The sequence below is a fragment of the Salvelinus fontinalis genome, chromosome 3 (assembly GCF_029448725.1).
Source record: "Salvelinus fontinalis isolate EN_2023a chromosome 3, ASM2944872v1, whole genome shotgun sequence".
NCBI classification, from domain to species: Eukaryota; Metazoa; Chordata; class Actinopteri; order Salmoniformes; family Salmonidae; genus Salvelinus; species Salvelinus fontinalis.
Genome location: NC_074667.1, coordinates 36062318 through 36084779, shown reverse-complemented (window position 1 = coordinate 36084779; position 22462 = coordinate 36062318). Strand labels below are relative to the sequence as shown.

Genomic DNA, 22462 nt, shown 5'->3' with positions numbered 1-22462 from the left:
TCATTAAGTGGCCATATTAACGACCCGGCCCTCTGTCCCATTACTGCCTAATTAACGCAACCCTTCAGTCACACTCTTTCTGTCCCCTCAAAAAGTTTCTATGTTTCAGTTCTCCACACTGCCCATCTGTCCTTTATCCTCTCCTAAACAACCTTCTCCTCTTTAGTGTACACACATGTCATAATAGCCCAGGGTCAAGAATGTACCCGCATTCCTCCTTGTCTTTCTCTTCAAAGACCCACCATAGGAATTTTCCCTCCCACTCTGTGTCCTGTCATTCTCCTTCAGTTAGGTATTCACCCCTCATGGCCCCCACCCCACCTCTTCAGTTAGGTATTCACCCCTCATGGCCCCCACCCCACCTCTTCAGTTAGGTATTTACCCCTCATGGTCCCCACCCCACCTCTTCTCTCAGCATCACACAAGATTGCACTCCTCTGTGCACTTCTGCTTCTCCTATTTTTCAGTTTCCTCAGTTTTCTTGTCTGGTAAAAATGTGTGACTGTGACCATAATACTTTGTATATTCCTGGTGGTCTCTGGTGTAGGCTACCTTAGCTTAGCCAGCCCGGTGTTGATGCATGGTCCAGGTGGAAAAGCAAGACTGTGGAGTCCGACTCAGACTGGAGTGAGTTTGCCACCACGCCTTGGTGCTCATCTCTTTGTTAAGTGTGTTCATGATGACCACTAGCAATACTTAGTTCTACATGTTGGAAATTCCCCCAGTGTCTCCTCAGGGAGACTGGTCTGAGAACAGTGGTAGTGTTGTAGTCTTTGTCCTCTCAGCCATTCAGTCAGACGAGGCCTGCCACAATGGCCATGCTTCTGGACTTCTGCTGAATTTACTGCCAGGGTTTTAAGAGGGGATTGACAGACAGTAGGAGGTCGACCTCGATTCGTCTTGGTCTGAGAGCTGTGCTCACTACTCGGTGTGTTTCCTCTACACATGCTCACAAAAGCCTTTATCGCTACGCCAGTGCATTTCAGCTGACCAGAGCGGAGGTGGGGCTGTGCGTGGGTGGAGGAGCTGCATCTCCAGGTGTACACACACACTCATGCTCCATCTCTCTCTCTCTCACACACTCACACACATTAGTGTCGTCCCCCCTGCCTCCGCTTGTGTCCCCCCTGCCCTGCCCCAGCTTTAGCTCTCAGTGCCTGCTCTGGGCTGATACCATCTTACAGCAGTGATGTCATGGAAGTGGTATGCACCCCCCCCCCCCCAAATCACTAGAGGCCAACAAACCCTGCTCCTACAGAACACAAACTCCTTTCTCTCTCTCTCTCCAATCAAAAGACTCGCAGTACGTTCTCTCGCTCTCTCCTTCCCTCTCCTTAGTTCTACGCCTCTTTTTCTGTCTGTCTTTCTCTTTAAAACCTCTTCCTCACCTCTCACACACTCCTTGTTTCTAGTTCTCTTTTACTCTCTGTATTCCACCTTTTCTCTTTGTCTCTCCTGTTTTTCGATAGCCCTTGGTTGTAACTGTATGAGCTGTAATGAGTCCTGGGCATAAAAGGTTTAGATGGGGCAGATAAGGCTCTGTTTCACTACCTGGCTGTCACCCAAATCAACTACACCCTGTACTGCTTGCCACTGGCATCAGCCTTCTCTACTACCACAATATTCAAAACATAGCTTGGTGTTTTGTTGTTGTTGAATGATTCTAGTTACCATAGTTACCTGGTTAGACGCAGACTATTTGCACATGCAAAGAACAGTTTGAGACTACAGCACATTGTGTAGACTACATATTCAATTCACGCTTGCTTGAAAAAGGTAGGAGCTTTAGCCTGTTTGATCAATTGTGTAGATTACATGCTTGTCCTCTCTTTAAAATGAGTCATGCCTCTCTGCTTGGCTGTTGTTTTGGTCGATTTAGCCCAACATTTAGCTGTTGGCCCACAGTTTGATTTGCAGTGGAATCAGTTGGTCCTGTCTCAACCTGTCCTCAGTGAACTACAGGCTGTATCGCTGTCCTCTGTGCTAACATAACAACACGCTCTCTTGTAAAACATTTTGTATGAGCAATATTTTGAGTGAACTAGGAAATGACCTTTCAATACATAACATTATGGACACCTTGTAGCTTCAATCCACAAGTACAATGTAAAAAGTTATTGACTTGGCTATGGCTGACTCCAGAAGGCCCAGTCTGTTTTAATTGGCCAGATCCCTCCTCCACTCATCTGTATCCAGGATTACTGCTTAAGCCTGACCATCTGGTTTACACATCAGTGGGCTGTAATAAACACACACACGCTTGTGTTTGTTAATTCTGTAGAGTCTATGGCGGGGGGGGCTAAACTGACAGATGGAGTTGTTTTAATCTTTTAGATATTTTATTTTGAATTTTAGTACCCTTTTTAGGTATCAAAAAATAATAATACAAATTATTTTGTCATTTACTACTAAAGCCCACGCATTGAATAACACGTCCATAAATGGCAAAAAATAAATCGTAAGATACAAGATTTTGAAGTGTCTGTCCGAAATCTAGGAGATAATAAAAAAAACACAAATATTTAGTAATTTTTTTACACATTTAACCACTTTTTGGGGGTAGGCACAAAACAACCTTCTACTTCCATTTTTGTTTTTTTAATCCAATACCGGTTATCTTCAGACGAGTCCCATGACACTTGTGGGGGTCGTAGAGCAAAACGGAGAACACCATTGTGAGAGCCTCCCCTTTCCATATAGTAGAGTAGTAGTTAGTCCATAGAGTAGTAGTTTGTAGGTTAAACCGTTTGGACGCTACAGACGTTTGTGTTAGAAGACAGATTTTCGGGATGTCTCATGGTCTGACAAACACCACTCTAGCTCTGCCACCTTTCACCACAGATGCAGAAGTGCGACATAGGTGGATGTGGTGGATTGAGATGCATCCAATGCAAAAAAACATCTCTACCTTAAACTGACAGATTTTGATGGGGATTTTTTTGTTGTGTAACTTCGACTCTAAGGGGGTAAAGGGATACTTCGGCATTTTAGCAATGAGGCCCTTTATCTACTCCCCCAGAGTCGGATGAACTCGTGGATACCATTTGTATGTCTCTGTGTCCAGTATGAAGGAAGTTAGAGGTAGTTTCGCAAGCCGATGCTAACTAGTGTAAATGCAATGACTGGAAGTCTGAGTATCTGCTGATTTAAAAAAATAATAATAATGTATCCACAAGTTCATCTGATTCTGGGGAAGTTGAGAAAGGACATCATTGGCAAAATCCCGAAGTATCCCTTTAAACTTGATCCCCTCACTGGGCCTTTTGTCTGTGTTTGAACAGTGTCCCTTCTCCCTAGCCCCCCTGTTGTGACTTGCCCTCTCTCCTAGCCTGTACATTCTTATGGCATCGTAATAGGGCATCTTCAGTGTTTTGTAGGTTAAGGTGAGAGGGGAGTGTGTTAAGTATGTGTATAGCCTACTTGTTATGTGTTTTCAGTTGTGTGTGTGTATTGGTGAGTAAAATGGCTGTGTCATGGTGGAGTTGGTGGGGGGACAGACGGTCCTGTCTGACAATGGCTCTGCCTCTTGAGCTTATTAGGGGATTAACACTGTGTACATGTGTCCGCACGCTAATGTGTACATACAGTAGTGCAGGGTGTCCCAACTGGCAGGCTGCGGTCTGAATTTGGCCCACATGGGATTTTATTTGTCCCCCCAAGTTTTCTGTGCAACTGTTTATTTAAAAAAAAATGTGTTGATGGACGCAAGACTGTAAAAACACCAGCAAATCAGCTTCAAGTGATTTTAATTTAGGAAATCTGTTCCAAAGTATTCTCACACATATTAGAGAGATACTATATGTGTGATCCTATACAAATATAAGCAAGGTTTGAAATGATTACGTTTTAGTCATATCTGTTTTGGGCTACCTGCAGTCAATTTGCAGTCTACAAATGAATTGTAATTATGTTCCGGCCCCCCTGACCATCCGCTCAAGAAACAAATTGTCCCGTGGCTGAATCTAGTTGATGATCCCTGCAGTAGTGTGTGTGTGGTGTAGGGGTGTGTGTCTCCCTTTACCATATGGGGAGTCATGATGTGGTTGGTTACATGGTTAACAGACCCGTTGGGTGGTGCTAGAAGTATTTTAGCTGGAATACGTCTGAAGTTGTTTGTCTTGTCATATTTGTTTCTTTTCCATGATGAACTACATATTATGCTGAATGCTTTCTTTAAAACAGACTGGTTGAATTTAGCTGTAGAATTTCATTGCATCTACCGTCCAAGATTAGCCGACTGCAGTAAATTCACCATCTTGTTCAAGTTAGAAACGTTTCAGCAACTTGAGACAATTGAGCTTCTTCTGAAACCTGGACACCATAGATATTTGGTGATTTTGTTTTGGTGTTTAACAGTAAAGTCTTCCTTACTGCTTTCAGAGTCTCTCTGGGCAAATGACATTAATCACTGATGTGAGTGCTTGTTATTTGATTAGGTCTAGAGCAAGGTGTCGGGGGAAATGGCAGATGCCCCAATGGGTGTGTGTGTTTGTGCCAGTGTGAATAGGGGTTTGTGTAAGCAACCATCAATGGCTCATTGTAATGTAAAGGATATGCAGGAACTGGTTTTGATGTCGATGGGCCAAACCATTGTGAGATAGGGGGAAGTTGTGATGAGTCTGGGGGTGGTCAAATGTGACCAATGATGGGGTTGTCTGAGTGTAGAGATGGGCAAAAAAATAAAAGCAGAGGCTGACTAACTACAAAGGCATAGAGAGACAGTTGTAGAGAAAGCAGGAGGAGACTGTGGTTGTTGGGGTGGCGGTGAGGACATCGGGCAGTCCTTGTCTGAAGTTGTGTAATAAACTGAACCCTGACCTTTGACCCCTGTGTTATCATCCAGGTGAGCACAGGACTACACAGCAGCTCCTCCGAGGACATGGACCAGAGAATAGGAGGTAATACATGGGCACGGTCACACACACATTTGCACTAGACCCATATAGTGCAATCACATTCTGAGGGAACAGTATTTGATATCACTACTAGGCACTAAACTGACAAAAGGATGCCATGCAGAGAGGTGGCCACTGCAGTTATAATAGCCACGAAGGTTACAGATGGGAACACAATGTGTGCATTCACGGGTGCATGATAATGGCTGTGCTTGAACTGAGGCAGAACAGTGTGTCAATTCATAGTGCCTACACTGCTTCATCTAAAAAGACCAGCTTTATTTACTCAAGTCAACTTTTGGCAGCTTTTATATATCGTTACCCATATTTGTCTTCTTCATAGCAGCTAATGTAGGCTAGTGACTTCTGACAACATTGCAGCAGAGCTAGGTGGGGGATCAGGATCAAGAAACCTTGTAGATGCTAACCTGTGTGTGTGATTTTTTTTCTTTCTTCCCCGCAGTGTTATCCCCTGACCGAGTTCTGGAGACCACCTCCCTGAAGGAAAGAATGGCCAAGTACCAGTCAGCCGTTACCAAAAAGGGCCCACTAGCACGCACTGTGAGTTTGTATTTATTATACCCATTTCGTACAGAAGACGTGGTATATTACCTGTAAAAAAAATATATATAAGGCAATGTTTTACATGGCCCCCTTTCAAACAGCCTTATTTACCACTTCTCCCTTTTTAAACATACCAGTGGGTAACTGACAAATTGGAAAGGGTGGGGAGTGTTAAACCATGGGGGCTGTTTAGATGTCAAATTAGGGAGGCATTAAACAATTGAAGTGTTAATGAATTGACCTGCAAAAAAGCAGAGAACCATTCACACAGACCCAATACCTGTACTTTGGTTACAGGGTCTGTGAAAATGCAGGAATAATGACTAGGTCTTTAGGTGGGTTTTAATTGACTCTTTTTTACCCCCTACCCCTTTCAGATGTATACGAGAAAGCTGGTAGTAAAAAGCAGGCATGGTAAAATAGTGGGATTTTGGTCGGTTGTCTTTTTAACACTCCTCTCTCTTTACATTGTTTAGTCTCCTTTGTTTAGGAGAAGCTAGCTGTGGACTCAGTCACCAGACCTAAAAATCATTTTTTTAGAAAGAAGTGATCCTCTACTCTTGTTTAATAGTCCAGAAGCTTTGGTCTCACCACAAGGATAGTGTACATGGGAAAAGTTTCATGTCAAAGAAAGACAGATCTTAGTTCACATATTTTGTAAAATATGTTTTGTATATTGTTAAACATTTTGTCACTGTTCTTTTACTGATCGACCTCTCTGTTCGTCTGCAGGCCAGTCAGTTAGAGGGAGAGGACGGCAGCCTCAAGGAGAATGTGCCCCCTAGTGGTGTGGCTGTGGTCAGTACCTACGCGCGTGTCTGTGTGCGTGCATGTGGCGAGTCTGAAAAATTTGGTGTTGAGGTGTGTAGCGAGAGAGCGACAGAGGGAACATGCAGTGTGAGTCTGTGAAATAAACGATACACTGTGTGTGAAGATTAGTTAATTGGATAGGGGAGCAGCGTTTAAACTGATAAAAACTGTAAACCAATGAAAGCTGGTGTGCTGTAAGTAAATAAACTCCTACAAGTGTCCTAAAAATCCTGCTTTAAAACATGAATACACAGTGGCAGTAAACTCTTTCATATTGATTTTTATGTACAATTGTACATGGGTGAACAAGCTGTACTGTATATTTGATTTGCTGACAGGTTCTCTCTCTCTTTCTCTCAGAGCCAGGCTTTAGAGTCCTACAGCAGAAAAGTTGCTGTAGCAGAGACCAATGGTGAGTCAGCTTTAATTTCCCTATCTCCCATGATGTCATCCCCCACAGCTCTCGGCTGGGGATGCTGAGGACAGAACCGCACCCAGCTGCTCTCGCCTCTGATTGGTCCTCTGTAATCTATGTTAAAGGGCAGAGAGGGGTGGGACCCCGACTAGGTTATTACCCTGAGTTACTGCTCTGTGTTGAGGCGTCTCTCTCGTCTCAATATTTTTTTGTGAAAAGCCAGGCTCCCTTTTTTTATTATTATATTGCTCTGGCCAACTGTGACACTGACTTCCTCTGCAGCCAAGATGGAGTCCCTGTAGTCTCACTGGTATGTTGTGTGTTTGGTCTGTTTCAGGTGATGGCATGGACACACCTACCTCTAAGGATAGTACCTCTTCTCCATCCTCAGCCCACAGTGACCCGCCCAAGGCAGCCAGGGTGAGTCCCCTCCATAACCTCCGTCACAATGACACGTACAACATGCATTCTATCAAGGAAATCGATAGGACCGCTATAAAATCTGACGACAAGACTTGTTACTGACAAACACTATGCAGTGTATGAAAGGTAAATTCTTAGTGTCTGTGTGTAGAAGTTCTGCCTGCCCGTGAGGGAGACGTGCATTGCATGCCTGAAGACGGTGTACCCGTTGGAGAGGCTGGTGGCTAACACCCAGATCTTCCACACCTCCTGCTTCCGCTGTCTGCACTGCAACACCAAGCTCAGGTACTTGGGACACTCGCTCCCCACGGGACACTTCAAATAACATATAATAACATTATACACATTTCCCATTCCAAAACATTTAGAAACCATAGGAGAAAGAACAAAGAACATGCAAAAACAGTATTGTGTATCGTGCATCATAATACAGTATCTTAACAAAATGCTTTTTTAATCGAATTTATCACAAGCCGTATCGATTGGAGAAACATTACTTTTGAATGTACATTTGTATGAAATGTCAAGTAAATCCAGTACTGCTTTCAGTAACCGGTGTCTTGTGTCTGCATGTATCTAAAGTATGTTTTTCTGGTTCTTTGCTGCCCTCTGCTGTACAGTCTGGGAAACTACGCCTCTCTGCACGGTAATGTTTACTGCAAGCCCCACTTCAGCCAGCTGTTCAAGGCCAAAGGCAACTACGATGAAGGCTTCGGCCACCGGCCCCACAAGGAACTGTGGACACCCCGTGCCGAGGGAGAGGAGGAGGAAGAGGGAGTAGACCGGGAGGTGGAGAAGAAGCCAAAGGAGCAGGCAGAAAGAGTGGCGGCTGTGTCCCTTCCAGCCTCCTCAACCAAGCAGCCCAGCCCCACGGTAGAGGAGTCTCCCCTGGCCAAGGTGACGGACCTGACTGCCTCTCTGGAGACACGCAGCCACACTACCTCCACTGAGAAACTCTCCAGCGCCGAGAAAATACCAGAGGCCCGCAAGCTGAGGGTTGCCTGGCCCCCTCCTGCTGACAGCGATGCTGGGACCTCTCAAATTCTGGAGGCTGGTAGTGGTGTGGGCCGGCCCTGGAGAGCCAAGTGGCCCCCAGAGGGCGAGGTGTCATTGTCCACCCAGAGCCACGACAGGACCGAGCTGAAGAGCCTGAGGAGGAGCTCGTCTCTGAAGGAGCGAAGTCGGCCTTTCTCGGTGGCCCCCAGCCTCACCACCACCAATGCCCTCGGGCCACGGGAGCCCCGCCGACCCCTCAAATCCCTGCTGGATAGGAGGGGATCACTGGAGGACAGCCGCTCCATGCCTAGGGAACCAGAACCAAAACCCCAGAGGGAGAGAGAGGAGGAAAGGCAGGAGAGCAAAATTGAGCGCAAGCCCGCCCCGCCCAGCGGCAGTGTGGTGGATGAAGAGACCAGCTCAGAGGAGGAGGTGGAGAGTCTGCCGGCGGCACAGGAGGAGAAGAGAGAAGAGCCGATGAAGAGAGGAAAAGAAGTAGAAGAGGCTTCTCTGAAATGCCAATCTGCCTCTCCGGATATCTCAGTGTCTCCCTCTCTGTCCCCGCAGCCCAAACACAACCGCAGCTCCCAGGATGTGGGCTTCTGGGAGGGCGAGGAGGAGGGGGGGGAGGGCGAGCAGCTCACCGTAGAGGAGATGATCAAGAGGAACCGCTACTATGAGGAAGAGGAGGAGGAGGAAGATGATGTCTGAACAGACACTCCACTCTGAATCTGGCTGGATTTAGACTGGATATGCACACCAACACATTCTGTCCCTAGTACTCCCCGTCCACCATATATAACCCAGGGAGTTTTTAAAAGTGCAGGGATAAAACCATGGGGACCCACTTGTTGAATTTTTCTCTGCTTGGGTACAATCTGTGATCATTTTGATTGTTTGTTTCATTCACACTAGGAAAGTTAGCAATAAATCAGTCTTACTACACTACATAAAACCAAATAGGCTGATTCTTTTGTTTTCTGAGGGAGCCTGATAGAAGGGAGTGGTAGATTGTAGCCGATTTAGATTGAAAGCGTTGAATACTGTTTTCCATGTTTTTTTTACACTGGTTAAGGCTGGTCTGTGTCTTTTTTTAAACTGGAAGTGAATACAGTTACGATATATATGACACATCTTTTATATAATCTAGGAAAGATTACATCGGCTATATCATTCTCTAAACTGGAAATGATTTTGTTAACATTTTGCTTTTTGTTGATGAAGAAAGACTAAGGACTTCTGACAGGAAAGCCTCTCAAATAAATATGAAATAAATATGCATGTTTGTATTTGCAAATCAGATGCTTTATATAGCCTTTGCTTCACAGGTACTTAAGTGGACTAGTCCATACCACTGCCAGATGGATAATAGGAGAAGAGACGTTCTAAAATGATCACAAGCAGTCGCTTCATCTCTTTGATAATACTTGAGAATCAAAAAAGGCTTGTGATAAGAATGTGGTAAATTGATCATGGCCGAGTAAACCAACAGTGTACTTTGAGTTTTTGGGTCCTTTACCTTCCTGGATTTATGTTTTTAGTTGTCCTTTGACACAGTGCCTGTTTTGAATTGTTTTAAAAGCATCCTATTTTATAATGAATTTTGAAAATTGGATAAATGCACAGATTGTTAAACTTACCCTTATGTTTTATACCTTACTTTAAGGAGGAACAAACATTTTTCGTATCTTGGAATTTTAAATCAAAGTATGTTTGAAATAAATAATAAATGGTCTATCATTGATACATCTGTTGTCTTGTTTCAGTACATGACCTAAGGCCGGGATTCAATCCAATCGACCTTGTAGACAGTGCAGCTTTTTAAAGGCCCAGTGCAGTCAAAAACTTGATTTCCCATACATTACCAATCAAAAGTTTGGACACTCCTCCTCATTCAAGAGTTTCTTTATTTTGACTATTTTCTACATCGTAGAATAACAGTGAAGACATCAAAACTATGAAATAACACATGGAATTATGTAGTAACCAAAAAAGTGTTAAACAAATCTAAATATATTTTATATTCTTCAAAGTAGCCACCCTTTGCCTTGTCTTTGCATTCTCTCAACCAGCTTCACCTGGAATGCTTTTCCAACAGTCTTGAAGGAGTTCCCACGTATGCTGAGCACTTGTTGGCTGCTTTTCCTTCACTCTGCTGTCCAACTCATCCCAAACCATCTCAATTGGGTTGAGGTCGGGTGATTGTGGAGGCCAGGTCATCTGATGCATCACTCTCCTTGGTCAAATTGCCCTTACACAGCCAGGAGGTGTGTTGGGTCATTGTCCTGCTGAAAAACAAGTGATCGTCCCACTAAGCGCAAACCAGATGGGATGGCGTATCGCTGCAGAATGCTGCGCTAGCCATGCTGGTTAAGTGCCTTGAATTCTAAATACATCAGATGGTGTCACCAGCAAAGCACCATCACACCACCACCTCCATGCTTCACGGTGGGAACCACACATGCAGTGATCATCCGTTCACCTACTCTGCGTCTCACAGACACGGCAGTTGGAACCAAAAATCTCAAATTTGGACTCATCAGACCAAAGGACAGATTTCCACCGGTCTAATGTCCTCGTGTTTCTTAGCCAAAGCAAGTCTCTTCTTATTAGTGTCCTTTTAGTAGTGGTTTCTTTGCAGCAATTCGACCATGAAGGCCTGATTCATGCAATCTCCTCTGAACAGTTGATGTTGAGATGTGTCTGTTTACTTGAACTCTTTGAAGCATTTATTTGAGCTGCAATTTCTGAGGCTGATAACTGTAGTGAACTTATCCTTAACTTAACTCTGGGTCTTCCTTTCCTGTGGCGGTCCTCATGAGTGCAAGTTTCATCATAGCGCTTGAATAAACGTTCAAAGTTCTTGCCATTTTCTGGATTGACTGACCATGTCTTAAAGTAATGATGGACTGTCATTTCTCTTTGCTTATTTGAGCTGTTCTTGCCATAATATGGACTTGGTCTTTTACCAAATAGGGCTATCTTCTGTATACCACCCCTCCCTTGTCACAACACAACTGATTGGCTCAAACGCATTAAGAAGGAAAGATATTCCACAAATTAACTTTATCAAGGCACACCTGTTAATTGAAATGCATTCAAGGTGACTACCTCATGAAGCTGGTTGAGAGAATGCCAAGAGTCTGCAAAGCTGTCATCAAGTTAAAGGGTGGCTACTTTGAAGTATCTCAAATATTAAATATATTTTGATTTAACACTTTTTCAGACACTACATGATTCCATATGTGTTCTCATAGTTTTGATGTCTTAACTATTATTCTACAATGTAAAAAAATTAAAACCCTTGAATGAGCAGGTGTGTCCAAACCTTTGACTGGTACTGTATATTTCCACACAGGTTGGAATAATATTGTGAAAATGATCATGCTCTTTCAGTGTAAGAGCTGTTTGAAAAGACTGCTTGACATTTCAGCCCGTTTTGGTGGGAAGGAGTTTTGGCCTGCCTGGTGACAAATTAGTTAATAGACCAATAAGACAGAGTTCCAAACCTTTCTACCAATAACAGCTAGTTTTCAATTGTACTCTCCCCACTCAGACCACTCCGACAGTCCTAGCAAAAATCTTGCTTGAGAAATTGCTCTTTGCATAGAAGCTACATATTTGTTTGTTTTCAATTAAAATAGTCAAAAATAATCACAGTAAGGATCTAACATAGTCCCGATTGAATCCCGGGCTCAATTAGCCAAATGACATGTTATGAAAACACTAGCCAGCCATCTCATGGAGTGACAATAAAAATCACACAAAGCGGGCCGTTGTATAGAAATAGATTCTCATCTTTAGTTAGGCATTTAAACATTGCATTCAATTGCACAATTTATAGGTGACGCATTCATATCTATGATCTGTAAGATTAAATGAACCCAATTGGTGATTAATATGAAATCAAATGGTACTCTGTAAAGAACAGTTGTGAGCGCAGTGCATGGTCTTCCCTTTTGAAATCAAATCAATTAGCACATTGCTTTCTTGAGTACAGTTCTGTAATTACAGATGATGAATCAAAACAAATACAAATGTTGTTGATCAAGTATTTCATTTAACCTGTCATTCGTCAATAAAATAACCCAAAAGAGAAAGAACAGAGAAATGATAAACAAAAAGTAGTGCATCATAATCCACTATATCTAGAATAAAGTGCTTTTGATAAAAGGATATGGCATCATGAGTCTTAGAAAAAATAGACATAACACAGCATCATAGTCGTTACAGTCATTTGGATTTTGGCATACCTGAGAGTTGCATTTCTTGGCTGCGGGTTTATGTTACAGCATTTTGAATGAATTCCTCTAATAATCTCAAAATAGAGTTAAACTAATAAGATTTGACTGATTGCTGCTTAAAGACCTGGGATTGATCCAGCGATCTCCCTTTGAACCATTTATAGTATTTTCTATTGACATGATAACAGTAAGCACTTTGAGGCACCCATGCAGTATTATATTGTAATGTCAGCTTTGAATAATACCCATCTTCCTACCATATAGTAGCATGAGTTTCATTTTATGTTAGGAGTCAACCAGAGTAAACTAAACCGAGGTAGGACATCCCAGGCAACATGCTGGATCCAGGAGTGATGTGAAGCGGAGGGATACTGCACTGGAGTGATAACTCCAAACACTCCCCTACAGCAGACTTGGGATTGGTCTATCATCATCATGTCGCTACTCTCTTCACCCTCTCCCTCTCTCAGCCGCTGAGGGGGTGCAGGTCAACCCTGATTTTCTCCCCGGTGCTCATCATGCCGATGGTAGGGTAGAACCCTCCTGCTGGCACTGCCACCTCCCTACGGCCCACCACCTTCCCATTCCTAGTGAAGAACACCTGGCACAACACAAGGGGGCGACAGTGAGTTAATATTCACACCAGGGTTGGGCTACATTTCATTTTAATCAATTCAGGAGAGCAACACAAATTGCCAAATTCCACTTCAGTGCCTACTGTTTGACAACTCCCATATCAAACCAAGTATCACATTAAAACCCCATAACTACTTTGTCATAACTCCTCTCCCTTGCTTCCCACTGAGCTAACGACCTGGCCCTGTTTGAAGGTTTATTGATGTAGACAAAAGATACGTCTCTCACCATGACTTTACTCCCCTCCTGCTCTTCCCCATCCTCCTCCTCGTCTTCATCATTCATGTAGAGTTCGTTCTGGACACGCCGCTGCTTGGGCCAGACCTCCAAGTCCCCGTCGTCACTGTCATCTGAGGGAGCCACACCAATATGGTCAGACAGACACAGACAGATTGATAGACATGGAGATGAGGAGACATAACTTATGAGACAGATAACCATGAAACAAACAATGTCTTTGGAGAATAAAAGAAAGCAGCAAATGTAAATGGGGAGTTTTTACAGTATAAGATGGCAGCAGCCTATTGTTCAACTCACCTCCACTATCCAGGATGTAGTCCCGTGGGAACATGATGCCACAGCCCATGACGTCCCCCTCAAAACAGCGAGGGCCAAAGGCTTCTCCCACCCCACTACCCTGGAAAAGCTTCCCATCATCTGAGAGAGAAGAAGGAATGAGAGATCTATGAGCAAAGGGTGAGCGTGTGTGTATGTGAATGAGAGAGCATGTGTGTGCGTGAGCCGTCATTCTGCATTTCCATGCAAATTCAGTCAGAGGGCAAAAAGAAAAGTCCTATTTCTATGAATCTCCTGCATTGAAAAGGAAGTGAGTCCAACCCAGAACTTCAAAATGAGTGAGACTCCTACTCCTGTGTGCTTAAGGCTGGATACCACAGGCAGAAAAAATTACATTATTGCATCTAACTATAAATTGAGATTTTTGGGGTATTTTTGTCCTTTAATATGAGTACTTTAAAAAAGTACAGATAAAAATGTCCACAACTTAGTTTATCATACTATCGTAATCAATATTTCATTAATTTTAACCACTTTTAAATGGACATACACTGAGTATACCAAACATTAGGAACACCTTTTGCCCTCAGAACAGCCTCAATTTGTTGATTGGGGCATGGACTCTACAAGGTGTCAAAAGCGTTCCACAGGGATGTTGGCCCATGTTGACTCCAATGCTTCCCACAGTTGTGTCAAGTTGGCTGGATGTCCTTTGGATCTTGGACCATTCTTGATACACATGAGAAACTGTTTAGTGTGGAAAAACCCAGCAGCGTTGCAGTTCTTGACACAAACCGGTATGCCTGGCACCTACTACCATACCCCGTTAAATATTTTGTCTTGCCCATTAATCCTGAATGGCACATATGCACAATCCATGTCTCAAGGCTTAAAAATCCTTCTTTAATTATCTACACTGATTGAAATGGATTTCACAAGTGAAATCAATAAGGGATCATAGCTTTCAACTGGATTCACCTGGTCAGTCTATGTCATGGAAAGAGTAGGTGTTTTTAATATCTTGTATAATCAGTATAACACATCCATTATTTCACACATAATTTTAAAGCCCATTTCATAGAGAATGTTACAAACTGGACTATATTTAGTAACTTATTTTGAAAATAATATTTTGGGTCAAAACAGACGTTTGATGATTGGTAGGCTAATTCAGTGTACTTATATTTAACTGCCGTTTCCCGAAAATCATTCTCTTCCCACATGCCAACAAAAACTTCAGAAGCATTTACACATTGACAAAAGTTTGTGTTGTTATCCTTAGATATATTCTCCATAACTATTCAAAGGGAATTGTTGATATGTTGTTCTCCAAAGATTATAGAGCAATTATTCTTGTAAAATGTGCCAAAAAATCATTTTACATATATGTCTTTAGTGTTTTACAGATAGAAAGATTTTAAAAGTATTTATCCATAATCTTGTCTGAGTAAGTCCGGTCATGGAGTTTCTTAACAAAATGAAACCCAAATATGTAGGCTGACTTCCTCCAGTGTCGAGAAACATGTATTTGTGGTATATGCAAATACAGCATGTGCATAATTAATGAGATATGACCTTATTTGCATATGTTATACAATATTTCAGAACAATTTGAATACAAAAAAGTATTATATTTGTGTACATTCAACTGTTAAAAAGTTGATTGTGATTAAGAGAACAGAATAATCTTATTAGGGTGGTGTGCCTGGCCTCAAAACATGAACTTAAACTCCACTTGTCCTCATATCCACCTCCCTGGCCAGTGGAACGGATGACTATCAACCAGAGGTCAGGGGGAATGTGTCTCATCCTTAGGGTGGATTATAGGAAGAGAAAAGGCGTATCCCCATGGAAACAATGACATGGAACACATGAAACATGAAGAGATCGCTAGGTGGGGTTTCACCTAATCACCACTTTGGCAGATAAGCAGTGATAAACACACAGGCTTATCATAAGAAAAACCCACTGATCGGGGTATCCTACCATACATGCTGACTTGAACAACTCCTCTCTCAGTCTCTGGCTGAGCCCCACATGGCACCTTATTCCCTTCATAGGGCTCTGGTCAAAAGTAGTGCACTATGTACTGTAGGATATATTTTGAGTTTGACCACTTCTCTTTTTCTTTCCGTCTCCCTCTATAGGTTAGCCAAGGGCTACACCACACAGGCCTTTCATACAGTTTGGAAAGGATACATTCTGTTCAATACAGTATGAGGTTGACTGCTTCCTCCCTATAAACTGAAGGCTTTCATACCACTATGACACTGTGGGCCGAATTCTAACTTGAGATAAACCAGGATAAGATGGCTTCAGAGAAGACATACATTGACATCAATGGGAGATTTGTGTCACAGTTTGGGTTATGGGATATTTGTATGACAGTTTGACTTATGTGCACATGTCTCAAGGCGTCTGTCTGACCAATAATTAGAATCATGCTAAACTACAGTAGTCACATGTTTAGTGTATGGCAAGCAGGTACAGAGACAGACGCATTCAAACAAACAACCAACCAAGCCATCATGCAGAAACACTTGCAGAAGGACAGACAAACGTTACATGACTCAGGACACTCACCTGCATGATAGGCTATGGAACCCCTGCTCCAGCCAGGGTGTCTGTTTTTGGGATAATTCTGTGAAATGAATATAACACGTCAATACAAAGTCAAGGAGCTCATTTTACTCATGAATCGTCATTTCAGCAAGCCATGACACCCAACTGTTTCTAACTACAGAAACAACTTCAGAACAATCTGAGATGGTAAGACTGGCAGTCCTGAAACATTATTTTGTTGAAATTTCATTTTATCTCTGGGAAATTAAGCTAATTGATTGCACCCGAAATGGGCATTTGAATTGATAGGATTCAGATAATATTAAATAAATATCGTACCCAAGATCCGATGTGGACCAAACTTTTTCCTACCAATGAGTAAAAAAATGTGTAAAAAGCCACCCACGGACCCTCCACACACCCATGCCAAACCCAGCCCAACAACCAGTGGAGGCTCCTCAGAGAAGGAAGGGGAGGACCATCCTCCTCAGTGAATTTCATATTTTTTTTTTTATAGTGAAACATTAAAAAAGCTATGTTTTGATAAAACTATACTAAATATATTCACGTCACCAAATAATTTATTAAAACACACTGTTTTGCAATGAAGGTCTACAGTAGCCTCAACAGCACTCTGTTGGGTAGCACCATGGTGTAGCCGGAGGACAGCTTGTTTCCATCCTCCTCTGGGTGCATTGACTTCAATACAAAATCAGAGCTCTTGAAATGACATTTTGTCCACCCAATCAAAGGATCAGAGAATTAATCTAGTACTGAAAGCATAAGCTACAGCTAGCTAGCACTACAGTGTATAAAACGTTGTGGGTAGTTGACTCAAAGAGATAAAGACAATAGTTAAACAGTTTTGAACAAATAAACTCAGCAAAAAAATAACTCAGGACCCTGTCTTTCAAAGGTAATTTGTAAAAATCCAAATAACTTCACAGATGTTCATTGTAAAGAGTTTAAACACTGTTTCCCATGCTTTTTCAATGAACCATAAACAATTCATGAACATGCACCTATGGAACGGTCGTTAAGACACTAACAGCTTACAGACGTTAGGCAATTAAGGTCAAGGTTATGAAAACTTTGGACACTAAAGAGGCCTTTCTACTGACTCTGGAAAAACACCAAAAGAAAGATGCCCAGGGTCCCTGCTCATCTGCGTGAACATGCCTTAGGCATGCTGCAAGGAGGCATGAGGACTGCAGATGTGGCCAGGGCAAAAAATTGCAATGTCCGTACTGTGAGATGCCTAAAACAACGCTACAGGGAGACAGGACGGACAGCTGATCGTCCTCGCAGTGACAGACCATGTGTAACAACACCTGCACAGGATCGGTACATCCGAACATCACACCTACGGGACAGGTACAGGATGGCAACAACAACTGCCCGAGTTACTTCAGGAATGCACAATCCCTCCATCAGTGCTCAGACTGTCCGCAATAGGCTGAGAGAGGCTGGACTGAGGGCTTGTAGGCCTGTTGTAAGGCAGGTCCTCACCAGACATCACCGGCAACAACATCGTCTATGGGCACAAACCCACCGCCGCTGGACCAGACAGGACTGACAAAAAAGTGCTCTTCACTGACGAATCGCAGTTTTGTCTCACCAGGGTTGATGGTCGGATTCGCGTTTATTGTCAAAGGAATGAGCGTTACACCGAGGCATGTACTCTGGAGCGGGATCGATTTGGAGGTGGAGAGTCCGTCATGGTCTGGGGCGGTGTGTCACAGCATCATCGGACTGAGATCGTTGTCATTGAAGGCAATCTCAACGCTGTGCGTTACAGGGAAGACATCCTCCTCCCTCATGTGGTACCCTTCCTGCAGGCTCATTCTGACATGACTCTCCAGCATGACAATGCCACCAGCCATACTGCTCGTTCTATGCGTGATTTCCTGCAAGACAGGAATGTCAGTGTTCTGCCATGGCCAGCGAAAAACCCGGATCTCAATCCCATTGAGCACGTCTGGGACCTGTTGGATCGGATGGTGAGGGCTAGGGCCATTCCCCCCAGAAATGTCCGGGAACTTGCAGGTGCCTTGGTGGAAGAGTGGGGTATCATCTCACAGCGAGAACTGGCAAATCTAGTGCAGTCCATGAGGAGGAGATGCACTGCAGTACTTAATGCAGCTGGCGGCCACACCAGATACTGACTGTTACTTTTGATTTTGTCCCCCCCTTTGTTCAGGGACACATTATTCCATTTCTGTTAGTCACATTTCTGTGGAACTTGTTCAGTTTATGTCTCAGCTGTTGAATCTTGTTATGTTCATACAAATATTTACACATGTTAAGTTTGTTGAAAATAAATGCAGTTGACAGTGAGAGGACGTTTCTTTTTATGCTGAGTTTACATTTCTTAAAAAAAGAAGGAGAATCAAGAGAGGGAGAGAGAAAAAGAGAGCTATATTTCATAGTATTTTTTCACTTTCACTTAATTAGCTAGCTAGCTAGTTTAGCCTACTCAAACAGAGATGGCTGCTATGTTAGCTAGCTGACTACGGCTATCAAACTGCTACGACTTCGGCCGAAGTCGATGCCTCTCCTTGTTCGGGTGGTGATCGGCGGTCTTCTAGCCATCGCCGATCCATTTGTCATTTTCCATTTGTTTTGTCTCGTTTTCCCACACACCTGGTTTTCATTTCCCAATTACTGGTCATGTATTTAACCCTCTGTTTCCCCCATGTCTTTGTGTGTGATTGTTATTTGTTCAGGTCGGTATTTTCCGGCTGGTTTGTACCGGGTGTTGTTTATTACCCATGCTGTGGCAACCGTTCTTTTTTGCACTTTGTAAATTGTTTAATTTGTGCTGTCGAGTAAAGTGCGTTGTTTCACTCATCTCTGCTCTCCTGCGCCTGACTTTACTCACCAGCTACACGCACCAGCCTGACACAAACATTGAAACTCTTCCAAGTCAAGGTCAAACAAAAATAAAATCACACATTATTTGTCACATGCGCCGAATACAACAAATGTAGACCTTACCATGAAATGCTTACTTACAAGCCCTTAACCTCTCTTGGGTAGGGGGCAATATTTCCACATCCGTTTTCTTCCTGCCATATGAGTTCTGTTATACTCACAGACATCATTCAAACAGTTTAAGAAACTTCAGAGTGTTATCTATCCAAATCTACAAATAATATGCATATCCTAGGATCTGGGCCTGAGTAGCAGGCAGTTTACTCTGGGCACGCTTCCTTTTTGTTCTTTTTTGCCCCCTATGTAAAATTAATGTAAAATTAAAGTTTGATTAATTGTTCAGCAGTCTTATGGCTTGGGGGTAGAAGCTGTTAAGGAGCCTTTTGGTCCTAGACTAGAAAACAGTCTATGACTTGGGTGACTGTAGTCTTTGCCGATTTTATGGGCTTTCCTCTGACACTGCCTATTATATAGGTCCTGGATGGCAGGAAGCTTGGCCTCAGTTGTGTACTGGGCTGTACGCACTACCCTCTGTAGCGCCTTACGGTCAGATGCCGAGCAGTTGCCATACCAGGCGGTGATGCAACCAGTCAAGATGCTCTTGATGGTGCAGCAGTAGAAGTTTTTGAGGGTTTGGGGAACGATCCTCGTCGTGCCCTCTTCACGACTGTCTTGGTGTGTTTGGACCATGATAGTTTGTTGGTGATGTGGACACCAAGGAACTTGAAACTCTCGACCCGCTCCACTACAGCCCCGTCGCTGTTAATGGGGGCCTGTTTGGCCCGCCTTTTCCTGTAGTCCACGATCAGCTCCTTTGTCAACCTCTCCCATTGAGGGAGAGGTTGTTGTCCTGGCACCACACTGCCAGTTCTCTGACCTCCTCCCAATAGGCTGTCTCATCATTGTCGGTGATCAGGCCTACCACTGTTGTGTTGTCAGCAAACTTAACGATGGTGTTGGAGTCGTGTTTGGCCATGCAGTCGTGGGTGAACAGTGAGTACAGGAGGGGACTAAGTACACACCCCTGAGGGGCCCCAGTGTTGAGGATCAGCGTGGCAGATGTGTTGTTGCCTACCATTACCACCTGGGGGCGGCCCGTCAGGAAGTCCAGAATCCAGTTGCAGAGGGAGGTGTTTAGTCCCAGGGTCCTTCTCACATCGGTGTTCCTTTTGTCCGAGCAGTGTGGAGAGTCTGCCCTTTCCCCCTTGGGAAAGGGCAGTGTGGAGTGCGATTGAGATTGCATCATCTGTGGCTCTGTTGGGGCGGTATATGAATTGAGTGGTTCTAGGGTACCCGGGAGGATACTATTGATGTGAGCCATGACCAGCCTTTCAAAGCACTTCATGGCTACCAATGTGAGTGCTACGCGGCGGTAATCATTTAGGCAGTGTACCTTCGCTTGGTGGTCTGCTTGAAACATGTACACATTATAGACTCGGTCAGGGAGAGGTTGAAAATGTCAGTGAAGACCCTTGCTAGTTGGTCCGCATCATGCTTTGAGTACACGTCCTGGTAATCCGTTTGTGAATGTTGACCTGTTTAAAGGTCTTGCTCACATCGGCTACCGAGAGCGTTATCACACAGTCATCCAGAACAGCTGGTGCTCTCGTGCACGAACCAGTGTTGCTTTCCTCAAAGCGAGCATAAAAGGCATTTAGCTCATCTGGTAGGCTCGCGTCACTGGGCAGCTCACATCCGGGTTTCCCTTTGTAGTCCGTAATAGTTTTCAAGCCCTGCCACATCCAACGAGCGTCAGAGCCGGTGTAGTAGGATTCAATCGTAATCCTGTATTGACGCTTTGCTTGTTTGATGGTTCGTCTGAGGGCATAGCGGGATTTCTTGTAAGCGTCCGGATTAGTGTCCCGCTCCTTGAAAGCGGCAGCTCTAGCCTTTAGCTCGATGCAGATGTTGCCTGTAATCCATGGCTTCCGGTTGGGGACGTCATTGATGCATTTATTGATGAAGCCGATGACTGAGGTGGTATACTCCTCAATGCCATTGGATGAATCCCGGAACATATTCCAGTCTGTGCTAGCAAAACACTCCTGTAGCGTAGCATCCATCTGACTACTTCCGTATTGAACGAGTCACTGGTTCTTCCTGCTTTAGTTTTTGCTTGTAAGGAGGATAGAATTATGGTCAGATTTGCCAAATGGAGGGCGGGAGAGAGCTTTGTATGCATCTCTGTGTGTTGAGTAAAGGTGGTCTAGAGTTTTTTTCCCCTCTGGTTGCACATGTGACATGCTGGTAAAAATTTGGTAAAACTGATTTAAGTTTGCCTACATTAAAGTCCCCGGCCACTAGGAGCGCCACTTCTGGATGAGCATTTTCTTGTTTGCTTATGGCCTAGAGTTGGTTGAGTGCGGTCTTATTGCCAGCATTGGTCTGTGGTGGTAAATAGACGGCTACGAATAATATAAACGAGAACTCTCTTGGTAGATAGAGTACCTTATGATAAGCTGGAGACCACACTATCTCAGGCGAGCAATACCTCGAGACTTCTTTAATATTAGAAATTGCGTCCCAGCTGTTATTGACAAATAGACGCACACTCCCACCCCTCGTCTTACCAGACATAGCTTCTTCTCTGTTCTGCCGATGCATGGAAAATCCCTCCAGCTCTATATTATCCGTGTCTTCGTCAGCTATGACTCGGTGAAACATAAGATATTACAGTTCTTAATGTCCCGTTTGTAGGATAATCGCAATCGTATGTCATACATTTTATTTTCCAATGATTGCATGTTAGCCAGTAGAACGGATGGCAGTGGGAGTTTACTTATTCGCCTACGGATTCTCAGAAGGCAGCCCGACCTGCGCCACTTTTTCCTCCGTCTTTTCTTCACGCAAATGATGGGGATTCGGGCCTGTTCCTGGGAAAGCAGTATATCCTTCTCGTCGGACTCGTTAAAGGAAAAAGCTTCTTCCAGTTTGAGGTGAGTAATCGCTGTTCTGATGTCCAAAAGTTATTTTCGGTCATAAGAGACGGTAGCAGCAACATTATGTACAAAATAAGTTAAAAAAAATAACAATGCAAAAACACTAGCACAGTTGGTTAGGAGCATGTAAAACATCAGCCATCCTCTTCGGGGGCCATCTTAAATCCAGCTTTTGGTTTAATGAATTTATTGCCACCAGGACCCGTCGGTGTAACTGCTAAAGTGCTCGATGACTGTACACTGTACTACATGATTGTAGCGGGTTTACTAATTCGTTAGTTCTATTAGCTATGTTGACTATGATGTAAGATAATATGATGAAAACGATGTAGGCTGTGTGTAGCAGTTAGCGGTTATGATATGAAGGTTTGGCTTGGAAAGGTTTATTTGTTGATGTGTTGCACTGCACTGAAGCCCACAAGCAAAGAGAAAAGGTGAGAGAGAAGGAGAGCGCGTAGATGCGAGAAGGCATTACAACAAGCAAAGGGATCGTGCTGTTTGTATGTGGCTGCTATGAAAGTGAACTGT

The 22462-nt window shown here is 43.7% G+C and overlaps 2 protein-coding genes across 5 annotated transcripts in view; one reads left to right on the top strand and one right to left on the bottom strand.

Annotated features, from left to right (window-relative positions):
- The window catches only part of LOC129846213 (LIM domain and actin-binding protein 1-like), a 28786-nt gene extending 18937 nt beyond the window's left edge, over positions 1 to 9849 (top strand). For all 4 annotated transcript variants that reach the window (XM_055914219.1, XM_055914238.1, XM_055914226.1 and 1 more), the window contains 7 exons: positions 4844 to 4898; positions 5359 to 5456; positions 6192 to 6257; positions 6630 to 6681; positions 7022 to 7104; positions 7259 to 7392; positions 7728 to 9849. In XM_055914219.1, the coding sequence (XP_055770194.1) occupies positions 4844 to 4898; positions 5359 to 5456; positions 6192 to 6257; positions 6630 to 6681; positions 7022 to 7104; positions 7259 to 7392; positions 7728 to 8814 (1575 nt within the window). In that variant the 3' untranslated portion in view covers positions 8815 to 9849. The remainder of the gene's footprint in view (positions 1 to 4843; positions 4899 to 5358; positions 5457 to 6191; positions 6258 to 6629; positions 6682 to 7021; positions 7105 to 7258; positions 7393 to 7727) is intronic.
- A 2030-nt stretch (positions 9850 to 11879) lies between these two features.
- Positions 11880 to 22462, bottom strand: part of LOC129846205 (SPRY domain-containing protein 3-like) — a 52085-nt gene continuing 41502 nt past the window's right edge. The window contains exons 8-11 of the mRNA XM_055914208.1: positions 16083 to 16140; positions 13521 to 13640; positions 13212 to 13333; positions 11880 to 12948 (exon numbers count right to left, since the gene is read on the bottom strand). Of these exons, the coding sequence (XP_055770183.1) occupies positions 12814 to 12948; positions 13212 to 13333; positions 13521 to 13640; positions 16083 to 16140 (435 nt within the window). The 3' untranslated portion in view covers positions 11880 to 12813. The remainder of the gene's footprint in view (positions 12949 to 13211; positions 13334 to 13520; positions 13641 to 16082; positions 16141 to 22462) is intronic.